Here is a 17,058-nt window from a genome sequence, read left to right as displayed (position 1 = left end):
TTTCTTCCCATGATATTCTTCAGACCAAAGAAAGCTCTGCCTTTGTTGTAGAATTGTTACAGTGAATATCTTTATAACAGTAACAAAGACTACACTGTATTTTTTTTCAATATCTGTTTTAACAGTGCATTCAAAATGGACCAGAAGTCGTCTTCTGGCAGGGTGATTGTCAAATGTATTGCCATTTGCTAATGTCTATTGAATTGTGTGTTGGAATGTTTCCCTTTAGGTACAATTTGGCCTGTCATCGGTTAGAAATCCTTCTGCAGAGTATTGACCTGCCACCACTCAATAGTGCTAACAATGCCCAGTACTTTTTACGAAAGCCAGACAAGGCAGTAGAAGAAGATAGCAGAGTATTTTCTGCTTACCAGGACTGCATTCAGCTACAGCTTCAACTCAACTTGGCTCATCATGCTGTTCAGAGGCTCAAAGTAGCTTTAGGTGCAAGCAGGAAAACACTGAAGGAGCAATCTGATTCGAAAGAGTTGATTCAGATGTCATCCACAGAACAGTTACGCACCATCATTAGATACTTACTGGATACTTTGCTTAGTTTGCTTCATTCTTCCAATGGTTAGTATTTTTTGAGGTTTTGATGTTTTTGTCATGTTAGTAGAAAAAATTTGCAAGTGTTTCTATTTCTTGATCTGTACTTTCCCACTATAAAGCTTTTAAACCATGTTCAGATATGTTTTACTATGATTTTAGTAAGCTGGTAACATACAGTGTTTCATCAGTGGCACCAAGCTGACCTAACCACTTCTTGCTCCCGAAAAGGATAGGAAAGGGTGTCGAGGTCCTTTTCCCTTTTCTGTAGTCCTGGCTGCATATTCCTTTGTTCAGATAGTCATCTGATCCTTCTGTGGGCTGATTCAGTTTGCTGAAGTAACAAAAGACTGCCCAGGCAGAATACTCGTGTTGTTTTCATAGGTAGAATCAGCTTGTGGAAGGATCTGTGAGCATTGAAGCCTGTGCAGCCCTGGGGATGGATTAGGCAGTTACAAGTGGGGAGGGGAAGCAGAAATTGCTTCTGTGGGGGGGAAAAAACGTCATAAAACCAGTATCTCTACTCAGTTCATGATTTTTAATATCCAGTAAGAATTTTTATTTTCTAAACTTGCCATTGAAAGAGTTCTTGGAGAATCGAAATTGAAAAGTCTGAGTAGGAGTGGTGGTGGTTTGGTTTGGTTTGGTTTTTAAAAGAAAAGACAGAACATTGTTCTATTGATAGATAGGTGTGTCTGTCTTGTAGTTTTCTGTGCCAGTTTGTTCTTAAGCATAGTGGTGGTTTGGGTTTGTTTTGTGTAGATTTTGCACTAACATGAAATTGATTTGGTTTTGACCAAATGGCCCGGTCTTTATGGGTTACCTGCAAATTACCATCTCCCCATGTGTTCCCTCCTACTCCCCCCTGCGCCAATTAGTCTAATCATAATAGTTTTAACAACTTCCTGCAAAGTTTTTCCTCCTACGTTTTCAAGCTGTTGTCTCCTTAAACATAGGTGCTTATTCTCTTTTCTTAAAAGGGCACTCTGTTCCTGTGGTTCTGCAAAGTACTTTTCATGCTCAAGCTTGTGAAGAATTATTTAAACACCTGTGTATCAGTGGAACCCCAAAGATACGATTGCATACTGGCCTTCTGCTTGTTCAGCTCTGTGGAGGAGAAAGATGGTGGGGTCAGTTTCTCTCAAACGTACTGCAGGAATTATACAATTCAGAGCAACTTCTCATATTCCCACAAGACAGGTAAGGTATAAGTCTATATTGATACATTACCTGTGGATCACTTAAATAATTCCATTGTTCATAACTTAGCATTGGAATTGACAGAATGTGACTGAAGGATACTTATCCATCTATTCCATTGATTTAAGAAATAGTCCCAAAAAAGCACTGCAAATGATAATTGTTTGATTGCAGTTATTTACTGCACTTATTTGGTGCTTATGCCACAATAAGTTGCTATTTTTCCTTACTTGGAGATCTTTGCATACCTAGCAGGATTGCTCCCCGGTGTCAAAAATTGCCTTCTCCTTTATCAGGCTTAAATGTACCCTCATCATAGAGCTGCTCTTCTAATGCATTTGGAAGTAGGATTGAGACTGGAAAGCACACTATTAGCATTTAATACAAAAGATTTCTCTGAGATAAGAGCAAACAAGCGTAGAGTTGAGCGTTGAATGTTAGATGTGTTGATTATTTCAGATTATTGATTGAGGTCTTTGATATTCTAAATATTAGCAATCAAATGTATTTGCTGTTCTCTGGCTTTCTGCCTTCTTTGGACAGCAACATTTATGTTTTCATAATCTTTTTAAAATGAATTAATTCGAGGATATAAGGATATGTGGATTTAATTCTCTATCCCTGCTATTCAGTATATAGCTAATAGGAAAAAAAATGGATGTGATCTTGTTTCAGATGTACAAAGTGGAATGCTCTGCTGACCTCTTGAGGGTGGAAGAGAAAATGTTCACCCTAAAATACTGCATTATCCTTACGACAATAGAACATGAAATCCAGTTCATTTGCTGGGCCACAGTACTGCTCTCCGTAGCAATCTGCTTGTGTCTCAGATGAAAGCCTAGGGGAATATTGTTCTATAAGGGGTGTTTCAGAATATTACTGGATCTGAAAAAGAAATAAAATCTTAAATATGTAAATTTTATTTTTAGGGTCTTCATGTTGCTTTCTTGCATTGGCCAAAGATCGCTTAGCAACAGTGGTGTTTTAGAAAGTTTACTTAATCTCCTGGATAACCTGCTGTCACCACTGCAACCTCATTTACCTGTGCACAGAAGAACTGAAGGTAGCCCTCTAATTTGGAAAACTATATTTTCATATTCATTATAAGCTAGAAAATCGGGAGACTAGCTCACAATTTTTCATGTATTAAAAGAAGAAATTGCTCATTTACTGTATTTCCAAAACACAGTTGTCTTTTAAAATGTGCTGAAACTTCTTGTTCTTTAGGTGCTAAAAGAGATTCCTCCCCTCACCCCCACCCCCCCGTTTTAACCGGAGCAAAATCTATTTGGTTGCTTTTAATTCAGCTAGGAAGATTTAAAGATTTAACAAAGTGGGGGGAACATCCAGTGTGTAGACAGCTCTAGTGGCTCTAGTGAATGGCAGTGGAATGTGGCGTTTTGGAAAGAAGTGCCCCCTTTTGCTCATGAGTTCCTTTCTAGGTTTCAAGCTTTTGAGGTAAAACACCGTTTTGAAGACAAGTTTGTTAGGTGTTTCTGCAAACTGTGTGGGTTTTTTTTGTAATCACAAGGAATTTACATTTTTTGACCCTAAACAAATTACGGAAATTATCTTCTCCAAACTTGATTTTCTTTGAGTGTTTTAACTACCCTAAGTTTGAAGAAAATGCTTGCTTTTGGAAACATCAAACTCTAGGCTACTTCATTTGTTACCTACATGTAGTGGAGCATTGTAGAAGATATGTTGTTTAAAATTGTTACCCTTGTGAAGTTGATAAATGCCAGCTGAGACTCTGTCCTTACTTTTTACCTTGTCTCCTCATGTAAACAAGCCTACAGCTGGTGTCAGAAGCTGTCCTATTGCTTCCCATTGGTCTACCGTGTACTTTCTCTATCGTGGCCATATCCTGCTGTAGCCTCTAACTAGTTTGAGGCAAACCCAAGCTTACGTCTCCTCTACCTCTGTTTGCACTCTCCCCACAGCTGCCAATTCCTTTCATAGCTCTTGCCTTACTAGTTGTCCTCACGGAGGACTTTAGGAAGCAGAAGTAACTGATACTTCAGAGCTTTATTTGCTGGTCTTCCAGCTTCCTTCCTCCTGGACAGTACAGGTGAGTACTAGGGCATTACTATGTGTGGTGGAAGCATCAGGTACGGCAGAAGAAATTCCTGTTTGAGAACTATCACACATAACTAAGGGTCAAAGGGGTGAAAACTTACTGGGGAAAAAGTCAGAAAACAAAGGACAATCACAGGTAGAGGTGAGTGTTGTGGGTAGAGAGAAGTTGTAAGCTTTCAGGCAGAGGGGGGGAAAAAAGGAATAAGCAAAAGACACTTGGAGGGAGGGAGAGAAGCTGAAAATTTTGATTTACTTTTTTTTCGAAGAGATAAAAGGAGAAGAAATGCACTTGTTTAAACAGAAGTATGAAAAGGTAGATACTTCACTCTGCAGCAGGCTCCTTCCTTTTTATTCCACCAACCCAAAAGGTGTGTAGCAGTCAGCAGTGCTACTCATTTCTATTCTTGCAGTTTAGTCTGCAGTTGCAGTTCAGGTCCTGTTCCGGGGAGGCCTCCCGTGGCTCTGCCTGCTTGGGCTGGGCTGCTTTCTGCCAGTGGGGACAGGAAACCGGAGTTAACGGTTAGGGCCTGCATCCTAGTGCTTGGGCTGCCAGCAGCTACATGTGATTTTGGACTTTTGTGATTTCCATGCCTTAGTTTTCTGGTTTGATCTGGAATTAATAATAGTTTGAGTTTTGAGGTCAGTGCATGAAAAGTGCAGTGTAGTTAAATGTGGCTCAGCACAGTGCGCAGACATGAAAATGTGCGTGTAACCTCTAGTACTCATGACTTTGCTGTATTGATATTATGTAAAAGTATGCCATTTGCATAATGACTGTGATTAATTGGTCATTAATTGTAGGTTTCTGGTCTTTATTGAGCACTCACAGGTTTACTTTAGAACTCTTCATTTAGATTTGCTTATGCACACAAAGATTTTTCTTGCATGATGTGTAAAATATGGGATTTTTCCCTTCTGCCTGTACAAAAATACTGCATTTAGTGTGTGAGACTGAAATAGGCAGTAGCCAGTCATTAGTGCCGCCAGCATGGTTCATCTAGTCTGAACTCAGTCTTGGCTTTCCTGCATCTTATTCAAATGGCTACATGAAAATACACTAACACAGGAGTAGAAATGAAGGTATTTGGGTGCACGGGTATAGCTGTCTTGTTGGAGCCCTGGTTGATGGAGGAATTTCGCACTATGGAATTTGAGGCATCTAATTTATGTGCTTTAATGCAAGCAGCTGTCATTCTGCATCTGGTATTTAGGAAATTTAGACATACAATTTTTGACTTGTTTTTAAAAATGCTGCTTAATTTTTAGCTGTAATGGTAGAGGTGAAGCTTTTGACTTCTGACTTCATCAGACTGAGAGAACTGTGACATATTCTCTTGCACCTGAGTTCTGTGCTGAATGTTTGATTTCTTCCCTCATTTATGAGTGCTCAGATTCTTATCGTCATTTAAAAAAAAAAAAGGGAGTGGAATCTTTGTGGCCTAGTGAAATGTGTGCCATCTAATGCTTTTTATGATTTCGTTAAAACTGGTTTGTTATGGCTTCAAAACTTTATTAAGGCACTCAAATCTATTTCTTTTGAAGGAGTTTTAGACATTCCCATGATCAGCTGGGTTGTAATGCTGGTGTCCAGACTACTGGATTACGTAGCTACTGTTGAAGATGAAGCAGCCACAGCCAAGAAGCCTCTGAATGGAAAAGAGAGGGAACGATTTTTGACAGGTATGTAACACTTATTATCAAAACTTGCTTCTATGAGTATTGGTTTGGGAGCTGTTCAAATACTTGAAATGTACTTTCAATTCACTTGAAAAATGAGATTTTAAAAACATATATTGTGATCATTTTATTTGCACTGTTGTCTACTTCTCTTCGTCCCCTTCTCCTTAGAAATATGACCTCTTTCATTTTTTTAAAGTGAAAAATACAGGATTGATTTTAGTTTGTAAAATGTCTGTGTATTATTCTGTGTTTCTGGGACCTGGCAATTGAGAGTACACCACGTTGAGACAGTTTGTATTGTGAAAGGGGCAACAGTATGACTTCATAACTGCTTTGGTATTTGCCGTGGCATTTGTATCCAGTATTTTTAAATGCATTTTTGTCTGGTTTTTATTATTATTTAAGTGGATTAGCTGTGGATTTCTATGAACGTCTTTTCTAAAAATGAAAACTGTAAAGCTTTTGTGTTATGGAAGCTGTTCAGGTATTTTTAGTTAGGACAGTCTTGCTTACCTCTTTACATGTTTTAAAAATAATGAAAACAAGATAGTACCACTGCATTTTAAAATAACACAGAAATATTACCATCAGTGGTGACAGTTGCATAAGACTGAGAGAGTTAGGTTTTGCTTTTTTCTTTAGTGTTTAGTGTATGGAGATGCTAACCATTGCCGCAATGTAAATGCTTTTTCTCTGGAGTTAAGTGAGGTTTAATAAGAGGATTAATATCTCTCTTTTTTTTTTTTTTTTTTCCCATTAGGAAACCAGTGGAGTTTTATAAATAATAGCCTTCACACGCAGAGTCTGAGCAGATCTACTAAAGGCAACAGTAGCCTAGATAGACTGTATTCCCGAAAGATCAGAAAACAGCTTGTGCATCATAAACAGGTGACTTCCAGCACGGTAGTGGCTATTTTCACAGAAGTATATCCCATTTATTGTATATCTCATTTCTTGAAAGAACAGCTTTAGCCTTGGGACTTATTCAGCCTTGCTTTTGCATAGGTCTGGTTCTATAGCTAAAGGCTGCCTAACTTCTTTGGCATCTGTCTCAAACCATGGGGCATGGGATCTGCTGGAAGAACAGATGTTGGAGTGTACTGTTGCACTCTGCGGCCCATATTGGACAATAAATATAATTTACTTTCTAGATAAATCTGGGTACAGCTGAGTGTGAGCATCAAAGCTGTGATTTAAAAGTTGGTAATTCTTAAGACTCAAAATTTTCATTTCTAAATGCAACCATGCAGCTTTTATGACCCTGGGCATGTATGTCTTGAGCTCCTTTAAAAATACTGTTTCTTCTTAAACTTCGTCTGTTCTGGGTCTGCTAGTAGCCCCTTATGGTGTCTTAGTTAAAATGGTGTATAAACTGTATTTACGATTTGAACTGAAGATTACTATCATATGAACATACTGATCCTTTTAACATCTTATTGCTTAAATTTTCATTTTTTCCTATTAACATTTTCTTTTAGCAACTTAACTTATTAAAAGCAAAACAGAAGGCTTTGGTGGAACAGATGGAAAAAGAGAAAATACAAAGCAACAAAGGATCATCATACAAACTTTTAGTAGAACAGGCAAAACTAAAGCAGGCTACTTCAAAGGTATGATGCTCTGAAACTGTAACTGACTTCTTGTCCTTTGTGTGAAAAGACCTGTTCCTGCAAAGTCATTTTTGTCCTACGTTGACCTTATTTTTAAAAGCTTTTTCATCATGGCTGCTATCAAGTATATTCTGATGCTGAAAACAGCAGCCGTCTGGAAATTTCTTGCACCGTGAAAACCAGTTTATCCTTCTACAGGGTTTTTTTAGGTAGTCATGGTCAAAATCACTAATAATCTTGTAGCTTTGGGACTGCCAGTCATATCTTTAAATTTTGGCTAACATATACCAATAGAAATGTGAAATACTATTTTATATGGCTAACTTTCATGCATGATATTCTTCTGGATGCTCTCCTGGTTGAGTGATCAGAAAATAATCATGCCAGTGTGTCCCCACACTAATAAATACGACTTTTGAGAATGTTTTCTGAGCTTTCTCAGAAGCTTCCTAGTTTCCTGAAAGTAATTATCACGTAAGTTGTGGCATCTTGCAGTAAGCCCCAGATACTGAGAGTGGATGTGATAGTTAAAGAATTATTTTGATTGTGAGATGAGGTGCTGAAATTTAGGGATTTCTGGAGATGGCAACATGGACTTTACAGGGAACACAAAACAATGTGTAAATCTTTCTAGCTACCAAACTTAGGTATCTCTTCAAATATTTACTCTCTGGTTCCAGAAGTACTAATGTCTGTTAGGATGACTGAAAGTAGGCCTGTGGAAAGAGATTATAGAATGTTGGACCTTAAAGGCAATCTAAAGGGAAATTCTACAGCAACTTCTAGTAATTAGAGGGGGGGGGGGGGGGGAAACAAACAAAAAAACCCAAAAAACCAAAAAAACCCAAAAAAACCAAATTTAAACACCATCATAAAAATAAAGCCCTAAGTTTTCACTAACTCTGCTTGTCATGAGCTGTTCTTTCCTGCACTATCTTCTGCTTTATTCCAGCAGGTTATATCAGGGGGGCTACTCCACTGGTGGCCCCCTTGACACATCTTTAAATGAGTCACTGGATGAAATATGCTGTCCAGCTATTTCAGTTTCACTTCATAGCAGCCACGTTAGATCAAAAAAGCAGGTTGAAATAAAGAGTTTTCCCCTTGCAGTATCTTAACATCTAGTTATGGTATTACTGTTCACTTGATAGTTGCATTTCATGCAGCTTTTACTACTTTGCCTACTAATCACTTTCAGTTATGACAAGCTGTGAGTAACTTAAAACATTTATTGCATTTAGGAGAAAGCTGAAACCTTTGTGTTAGTAATTAGTTCTTTCTCTGGTCTACTTCAGTAGCTACTACTTACGTGAGATTATAAGAGGTGTTTGTGTTATCTAATTTTAGGCTGCTTGTGTAGCTGATACAATGAACTGAGCTGCTAAATGTGTACCCTTGGTGGATGGGAGGATTAATAAAAGCACTTTCTTTCCTCCATTGAATTTGTAGAAGTATTAAGAAAGTTAGAAATTATTGATGATTTATCTGATGTGAAGAACTGAGAAGTCAGAGTTTTTGTAAGGGTAAATTTCCATATTAGCTATTTTTACGTGCAGTTTGCTTCATGGTAACCATAGCTTTATATGCAAGTGTGGAAATATGAAAGAAACTTCTTGTATTCTCAGTATGTTTTATCACAGACATAAAGGCTTAATTGGCACTTGTACGCAACTGGATAATTTGGTTATGATTCTGTCACCTGAGATAACATACTGCCAAAACAAATTTCTGCTAATAACACCTTAATTCCATTCCAGATTCTCATATATTCTTAGACTCTCCCCTTTTTTTTTTTGTTTGTTTTACAGTTACTTTTATTGCTGCCTCAGATTTTCACTGGGAAACGATTTAGATGTTAGTTTTAAAATCTAACTCTTGTTTCAAATTTAATTTCTGCAGCACTTCAAGGACTTAATACGCTTACGTCGGACTGCAGAATGGCCTCGTTCTACTTTAGATACAGAAGTATCAACAACAAAGGAAACTCCAGAAATTGAACCACTTCCATTTACACTGGCACATGAACGTTGTATTTCTGTAGTGCAGAAGCTGGCACTCTTTCTCTTGTCCATGGACTTCACTTGTCATGCAGATTTACTTCTCTTTGTTTGTAAGGTAAACAGAATATGGAACATCACTCTGTAGTTGCAATGGAGACTGCATTAAATTAGCTTTCTGTTACTGCTTTTTTGCTGGCTAGATAGTAAAAATTAGCTGCAGCATTAAAATTTCTACTAATTTCTAGTGAGGTAGTTTTTCTGATTTGTCACCTTTTGTGTAACTTATGATATGATGGCTTCAAAATTGCGTAGAAGAAGTCACTTTAAAAAAATATTTTCATGTTATTACACTTGTAAAAGTCTAAAATTTAAGCTCATAGAAATACCGGATTTACTTGTAAGCAAAATCTAATAATCATAGAAATTAAAGCTATTACATATTTTCATAGTGTTAAATATGAATAGGCATATATTTCTCTCTTTAATAGGTTCTTGCTAGAATTGCAAATGCTACAAGACCAACAATTCATTTATGTGAGATTGTAAATGAGGCTCAGTTGGAAAGATTATTGCTGCTTCTCGTTGGAACTGACTTTAACAGAGGAGACATCTCTTGGGGAGGAGCATGGGCTCAGTATTCTCTGACTTGTATGCTGCAGGATATTCTAGCAGGTTTGTTTTAAGTTCATGTTTTTCAGAACGTACGTTACACTTGAAACTTTCTTCCTTTAATGTTTTAGGGTTTTTTTATTATTATGTTAGAATCTGCTGACACTATTAAGGTAGTAAAAAAAATCATGAAATTGAGATTAGTGTGTAAAAAATGCAATTTAAAATTGCAGTTGCAGTCAATCATGAATTAGTGACTTGTGCGTTGAAAAGTTAATATTTATATGATCCTGATTATTTGAAAATTATTCAGAACTCCTCCCCTTGAAGAAATAGCCCTTAGAGAATTTAGAGTTAGATGAAGAAAACCAGATAGTTGGCCTAACTGGGATGTTAATTTGTAGCTGGAATAAAGCTTGAAATAAAGTTGTCTGCTTAATCTAATACATAGGAGAGTTGTTGGCACCTATAGCAGCTGAAGCTATGGAAGAAAGTGCTTTGGGAGAAGATGCTGGAGCTTCAGCTGGGGATTCTGATGACTCTCTCCAGCAGTCCACAGTTCAGTTAGTGGAAACAATAGATGAGCCTTTGACCCATGACATCACAGGTAAATTACTTCATAATCTTGATTTATACATGTATACTGAAAAAGTAAAAAAAACCTTTGCTGTTACTCATCTATCAGAATATCAGTAAAAGATTTTTGGTGATAGGATAATTAGTTTCTGAAAATATAGGCAGAATATGAGCAATTCTTCAACTTAGTTTTACATCTGATCAGTAAAAAATGGTTATTTTTCTGATTATTTAAAAAAGGCAACTTGATTGCTTTCATTAACTTTTTCCACTAAGAACTGTATTATTAAAAGCCTTAAAATTATCCATTGAGTGTATGATGTATCCGTGTTTTATAATTTGTACGTGGTAGTATTAATACTCTTTTAATCATTCAAAGGTGCTCCACCTCTGTCATCTTTGGAAAAAGATAAGGACATTGACCTTGAGTTACTGCAAGACCTGATGGAAGTTGATATTGACCCGTTGGATATTGATTTGGAAAAAGATCCCCTTGCAGCCAAAGTCTTCAAGGTATGACACACCTGAATTTTCAGGATAACCTTTACAAGTGACGTAGTAAAATTCTTTCTCTCTTACACTTCTTCATTAGTGGTATTTGATGTCTTAGACCTGCTTTTAGCTTTTTATAAAGATCTAAGGTAGGAAGACAGGAAAAACATTGTGTTTACATCTCAGGTGTATTCATATCTCAGTTGACCACAAAATATTTTGCTTTTGCATGAAAATATCCGTATAAACATGATGTTTATAACACATGTTAAAGACAACAAAAGCATAATATAGAAGAAAAATAAGATCTAGTCTTGTCTTTTTTTATTAAGAAGAGTGCCATTTGCTTCTGTGATTGATCTTAAGAGTTAATACTGCTAGTACTGTGTTTCAAAAAAAAGTCAGCAGTAGCTAGTGCTCAGACCAGCTTCAGACTATGAAGAGAAGCAACTAACTTCAAAACTTATTTCACTGTGAAACAAGAAAATTATTAAATGCTTTCATACTTAAAATGGAAGCTAAACATATCAGAGGTAGTAAAATAACATTTAGTTGTAATAGTATATTGTCAAGGTGTATTAAAAACCAAAAATATTTTGGTTGTAAAGAAACACAACTGTTCATAATAAAATGTTTAGTCTCTTTTCTCTGTCCACAAGGATGACACTGTCATTTGGAGTTTTCCACCTCCCCTCATTATTGACTTAAGCCTTCAGCCTCATTTGAATTAACCTAAATTACCTTTCTTACCACTTGCTCAGACAACACTACCTTTTCTTTTTTTTCCTATGTTCCCTCATATGTCCTTCCACTGATTACCTATCATGTAAAGATTTTTTTTTTTCTTTAAATCTCACCCTACCAAAATATTCCACTTACTGCATAATTTCTGTGTTACTGATGTTTCCCTCCTCCTTTATTCTGCTATCATTTCATTTGGCAGTACTTCTTAGTCCACTTCACCCACAGGTATCTTCATGATCTTACTGCCTGATTGGATGTCCTGTAAAAAACAGCCAGAAAAACATTTCTTCATTCTTAATCCTTCTTAAGATTTGCTTCTGTATCTGTAAAATGACAGTTGATACTGGATCTTGCTATTAAAAAGACAGGCATGCACAAATCGCCTTCATGCAGTCTTACATTACTATTTTTTTTTTCTTGTGATCCACATGCTTTCTAAGTGTCTTAAATTATGACACTTGGGTAGAGATTATTAAACTCTTTCTTTTGCAGAGCCCAGTACAAATAATCCCTGAGCCTCACTGAGGCTTCAAGGTACTTTAATGGTACAGTTAATAATATAGTATTCTGTCTTGATAAATAACTTCTCAAAATATCTGTGTGATACTCCACTTCCAAATTTACAATATAGTACGAATGTGTGAATAAAAACTGATGATAACATTTTCAAATTGGCTTCTTGATCTTTGAGACAGCTAACTACATTGCTGAATTTTGACAATCACTAAGGATTCCGTAGGTTATACTGCAGTCAAAATTGAAACAAAATTTTCTAAAGCTATTGGATCCAGTCTTCTGGTTTTAATTTTTTGTAATGTCAGTGTTCGCGTCAGTGTTCGTTGTTAGTCATTACAAGTTTTATTTTTGTACTTGAGCACTCTAAAGAGTTGCTGTTTATTTTTTTCTTGGTTTGTTTGGTTTTTTAAGCCTATAAGCAGCACCTGGTACGATTACTGGGGTGCCGATTATGGCACCTACAATTACAATCCTTACATTGGAGGTGTTGGAATTCCAGTTGCAAAACCACCAGTAACTACAGAGAAAAATGGATCACAAACTGTGAGCGTATCAGTCTCTCAAGGTAAGCAATGAACTAAAGTTCTGTTCAGGGTCTCTTTTCTGTGGTACTGTATTCGACACTTTTGCATATCAGATAATGTTAACAATCTCTGCATGCATTAAGTGGAAAGACTTAAATTTTCTATATGCCACAGTTTTTCTGTGGTAACTGAGCGAATATTACGTGAGGTTTATATTTAAAACAGCCTAACATAGCAGAAAATCTTATTTTCTAACCTTTTTGAACACACATGTATAGGCAGGTTTAAATCATTCCTGTTTTCTCAGGAAATTTTGGAAGCTCTTTTCTAGTTGGCTGATACTTTGGATAGTTGGCTCTACCCTAAGGAATGAGGTGGTGCACTTGTTTAGTTTGGAGGAATACTACTGAACTGGGGTGACAGATCTTTCCCCTGCCACACTGGGGAAAAACAGCTTTTTCGTTCTTGGTTGAGAGCTATTATCTTAGGAAAAACAGGCTTAAACATATGCAGATTTAGTCATGTGTGATATTAAAGTGTCTGTGAAAAGAAATATGTGTGTGTTTCACAGAAATTTAGTATTTTATTAATTATATATTTCATGTCTGTAAGAATCTTATGTTCCGTTCAGAGTATAAGTTTCTACATTTTGCTTCCATCATATATAAAAGTGAGTATTCCTGTTAGTGACACTGAGATTTTTTTCAGTTTAATGTGGACTGTATATCTATATTCCTTGCACAGGAAGTTAGAGCAACTAATTATATATGTCTTTGATATAATTAAATTTTACCCTGTTTGTTGCCTTGTGTAGCTTTAGATGCACGTCTAGAAGTTGGACTTGAACAGCAGGCTGAGCTGATGCTGAAAATGATGTCCACCCTGGAGGCTGATTCCATTCTACAAGCATTAACAAACACATCTCCTACATGTAACTACATGTTGTCAAATCGTTGTCTTCACATAATGACCATGATGCTTTTAAATTTGTACTAATTTTTTCTGCAGTCACTTAGCAGCTTAGAAAAAGTTATATTTTGCTTGAATTTTCTTGCTAGACTGAGCTTTTTAGAGATATTTCTTTATTCAGATTTTTTAATTATGTGTACACGTATAATTAAGACATTTTATGGAATCGGTCAAATGTGCAGGATTCCTTTTACAGTGCATAATAGTGCAATGGAGGAATTGTTTTCATTTTCCGATCTAGGTGAAAGTGCACGTTAAGTTTCCTATTTTTCTGAAGCTTCATTCTTGCATTCAATGTGAAATTTCAGCTGTTTGAAAGCTGCTTTGCACTTGACAGTTTCACCTATTCAGTGATGAAAGTGAAAATATTTGAATACAATTTTGAGCTCACCTGTTCAGAAATCTTTATGATATAAAAACCCTCATGATGCCGGTTTACTTTTGAACGTATTTGCAGTGAGTTTCACTGCCCATCTTGTTAAGGTGTGCTGCTTTGTAGCTTTCCGGGTACCTTAATAGGCATGCAGTCGTTAGTTGAATATCTGATGATGGAATAGGTTTAGTGACATCCTCAGACTTTATTTTCTGGAATTTTATTATTGACTAACAGTAGTTTTACCATAATGCATGAAAGAGATGTTCCAGTTGTTGTCTTACCATAGTGCTACCAGGACACTCCTGTAATACATGTTTGGCAAGAACTGTGAAAATGCATTTCTGTGGGCTCACTTTCCAAACAGTTTTTTGTGAAGGTGGAGATGGTAGTCAGTAGTCCAACTCAGCTGAACACTACATTGAAAATCTTCTTGTAAATTACAAAATGAGTGTCTTTCCCTTAACTATAAAATACAAGGAAATAAATATGAAATTACTTATAGCAAGTTTTACAAAATGATTCATGGGGGGCTGGTACATTTTGTTTTGTTTTTTAGTAACACAGTCTCCTAGTGGAACAGATGATTCATTGCTAAGAGGATTACATGCTGCTAACCAAAATGCCCAGCTGATTGTACAGTTGTCATCTATACCTATGCTGAGCACATGCTTCAACAAACTCTTTTCCATGCTACAAGTCCACCATGTTCAGGTATAGAATTATGAACTTTGAAATGTTTTTATAGTATTTCTCTCTACATTTAAAAGTTGTTTTCCTATATTTCTTACTACTTAGGATGCAAGTAACTTGTTATGTGCTTTATTGCTTATGAAGTTGTCATGCACAACAGTACCAATAATGTAACAGACAAGCTGCTGAAAGCTTTTATCAAATAGGACGTTTCTTTTTACAGTGAAAAAGTGGGTATATATTTTCATATTTAAAAACAAATTATTAGGTTCACTGAAGGATAATTGTTAGCTTATTAGTGAAGAGTGTCACTAAGTGTGCAGTCTCCATATGTGGAGGTTTTCAAAACCCAGCTGGATAAACCCCCAAGCAACCCAGTCTGACATCTTAGTTGGACCTTCTTTGAGCAGAAGATTGGACTGGATAACCTCCAGAGGTCCCTTCCAACGCTGAATTATGAAGTGATCCTAAAAGTTAAAATTAGAAGTATGCTTTTAAAAAGTCATTGGTTTAGCAGTGCTTTTCTTGATACGTACAAAGGAATGCCATGTGTGCTATATATGAGTGGCTAGGTGCCTGCCTGCCTGTTCATATTGTAATTGGGTGGCTGACTCCATTCCTCAATTGTTCTTTAAATACCTCATCCAAAATACAATTTGTGGGGAAAGGACCTTAATGCTTCCCCACAATATCTAAATAGTTATTTTCCTTAAGGGAGTTATTCAAAGTGAGCATCAGTGTCTCTCTGATAGTAAAGGAGGTTTCCCAGTAATTAAGTTGGCCTTTTGAATAACTGAATAATTTGACTGGTAAACATCATTTGGCTATATTAAGACATTCCTAAAGCTTACATGCAAACCAGTGTTACAGAGGTAGGGTTGTGATACAGGCATTTCTGAGCAATGTGTAAAGCTGTTTTTTTTTTTTAACGTAAGTTTGAAGAAACTTCTTAAGAGAAACTTAACTGTCTTTAGAAGAAATCAATTGCAAAAACATAGCAGAAGGATTTGCTAGTAATGCTGAATTTGCTTTGAATATTGTGTTTATCAGAATCTTCAAATCCAGTAAGGCGGGGGGGTGGGGGTGGGGGTGGGCAGGGAGTGAGTGTGTGTCTGTTATCAGTGAAACAGTAGCACCTGAGAATGTAGATAAGGCTTTTAAAATCAAAACAGATAACCTTTTATGCTCTGGAGTTTTGGAAAAACACTTGAGTTTGGTCTGATAGTGGTTTTGGTTTTTTTTCCCTTTTTTCAGCTTGAATCCCTTTTACAGTTATGGCTCACATTAAGCCTAAATTCCAGCTCCTCTGGAAGTAAAGATAGTGGCGCTGATATTTTCCTTTATAACGCTAACCGAATACCTGTCATTTCCTTGAACCAAGGTAAAATACATTAAATATGGGAAATTAATTTTCAGGAAGTGTTATCAGGAAATAATCTTTCATAAGATTATTTTTTAAAGTACTCAATTTTTGCTAATAAGCAAAATGTATTAAAATAAGTATTCTCGATAAGATCTATGTTGGGATAATTTCTGTGTTCTTATTAAAGAGCTCTTGGGCTCATTATCGTCTTAACATGAAAAATGTGTAGCTAGTATGTAATTGAGAGGTGATTCCTTGAATTTGCATAATCTCAGAAATTAAATTGTAAAATTTGTGGTTCTTAATTCATCACTAATCGCAAGAGGACTTCTCAAATGCCACTTCTTAGTCTAAGCTGAACTGTGCACCTATATGTCCTACTTTGACAAGTTTCTTCTCCTTGTGTACCATCCTATGATCTCTTTATTATCAAAGGAGATGGTGCGGGGGTAAGCCCTATCACTTTTTGGCATCAGTCTACTTATCTAGTAGAAAGACATGTCATTTTTTTTTCTCTATAAAGTAATTTGTATAGTTTAAGAAAATCTGTGTTATCTTGTGGTGATAGTCCAAAACATGAATGCCTGCTGTAATGAACCTGTTACGCTGGCTTTTATGAGAGCATTTTGAAACCAGAAGTTTCTTTGCATTGTTTTTCTCTGAGATGTCAAGGTCTAGGCACTGTAGAAAGTTCTGTGGGCCAGTTCCTGTGATGTGTTGGTGAGGCTGCTTCTAACTTCCTGGAACAACAGTTGTCAAAACAAAATAAATACCACAAACAATAATATTATTAATAATATTAATGACAATAATAAACATAGCACCTTACAGTAAATATAAGACATTTATAGTAATACCCTGGAGATTAAAGCTTGGAAAAATATGTTTTTCTTGACAGCCTCAGTAACTAGCTTCCTGTCAGTTCTGGCATGGTATCCTAATACCTTACTCCGGACATGGTGCCTTGTGCTTCACAGCCTAACTCTCATGACAAATATGCAGTTTAATGGTAAGTTGTGGATGGTATGGTTAGTTTGTTTGGTTGGTTGGTTTTTAATGTTGCCTGTTTTAGTGTCGTACA

The 17,058-nt window shown here is 36.4% G+C and overlaps 1 protein-coding gene across 7 annotated transcripts in view; it reads left to right on the top strand.

The window, feature by feature from the left end:
* The window catches only part of BIRC6 (baculoviral IAP repeat containing 6), a 188,946-nt gene that overhangs the window by 66,333 nt on the left and 105,555 nt on the right, over positions 1-17,058 (top strand). For 6 of the 7 annotated variants that reach the window (XM_087777212.1, XM_087777211.1, XM_087777210.1 and 3 more), the window contains 15 exons: positions 230-576; positions 1,530-1,749; positions 2,679-2,812; positions 5,371-5,508; positions 6,269-6,396; positions 6,987-7,118; positions 9,018-9,233; positions 9,607-9,790; positions 10,179-10,334; positions 10,683-10,816; positions 12,467-12,620; positions 13,394-13,510; positions 14,481-14,635; positions 15,869-15,995; positions 16,876-16,986. In XM_087777212.1, the coding sequence (XP_087633338.1) occupies positions 230-576; positions 1,530-1,749; positions 2,679-2,812; positions 5,371-5,508; positions 6,269-6,396; positions 6,987-7,118; positions 9,018-9,233; positions 9,607-9,790; positions 10,179-10,334; positions 10,683-10,816; positions 12,467-12,620; positions 13,394-13,510; positions 14,481-14,635; positions 15,869-15,995; positions 16,876-16,986 (2,453 nt within the window). The remainder of the gene's footprint in view (positions 1-229; positions 577-1,529; positions 1,750-2,678; positions 2,813-5,370; positions 5,509-6,268; positions 6,397-6,986; positions 7,119-9,017; positions 9,234-9,606; positions 9,791-10,178; positions 10,335-10,682; positions 10,817-12,466; positions 12,621-13,393; positions 13,511-14,480; positions 14,636-15,868; positions 15,996-16,875; positions 16,987-17,058) is intronic. The other variant, XM_087777214.1, reaches the window with a different exon arrangement.

The sequence above is a fragment of the Nipponia nippon genome, unplaced genomic scaffold (genome assembly GCF_047370975.1).
Source record: "Nipponia nippon isolate SJK-2023a ecotype South Korea unplaced genomic scaffold, ASM4737097v1 scaffold_4, whole genome shotgun sequence".
Classification (NCBI taxonomy): Eukaryota; Metazoa; Chordata; class Aves; order Pelecaniformes; family Threskiornithidae; genus Nipponia; species Nipponia nippon.
The sequence above is the reverse complement of the archived record's forward strand: the minus strand, read 5'-3'. Positions and strand labels throughout refer to the sequence as shown.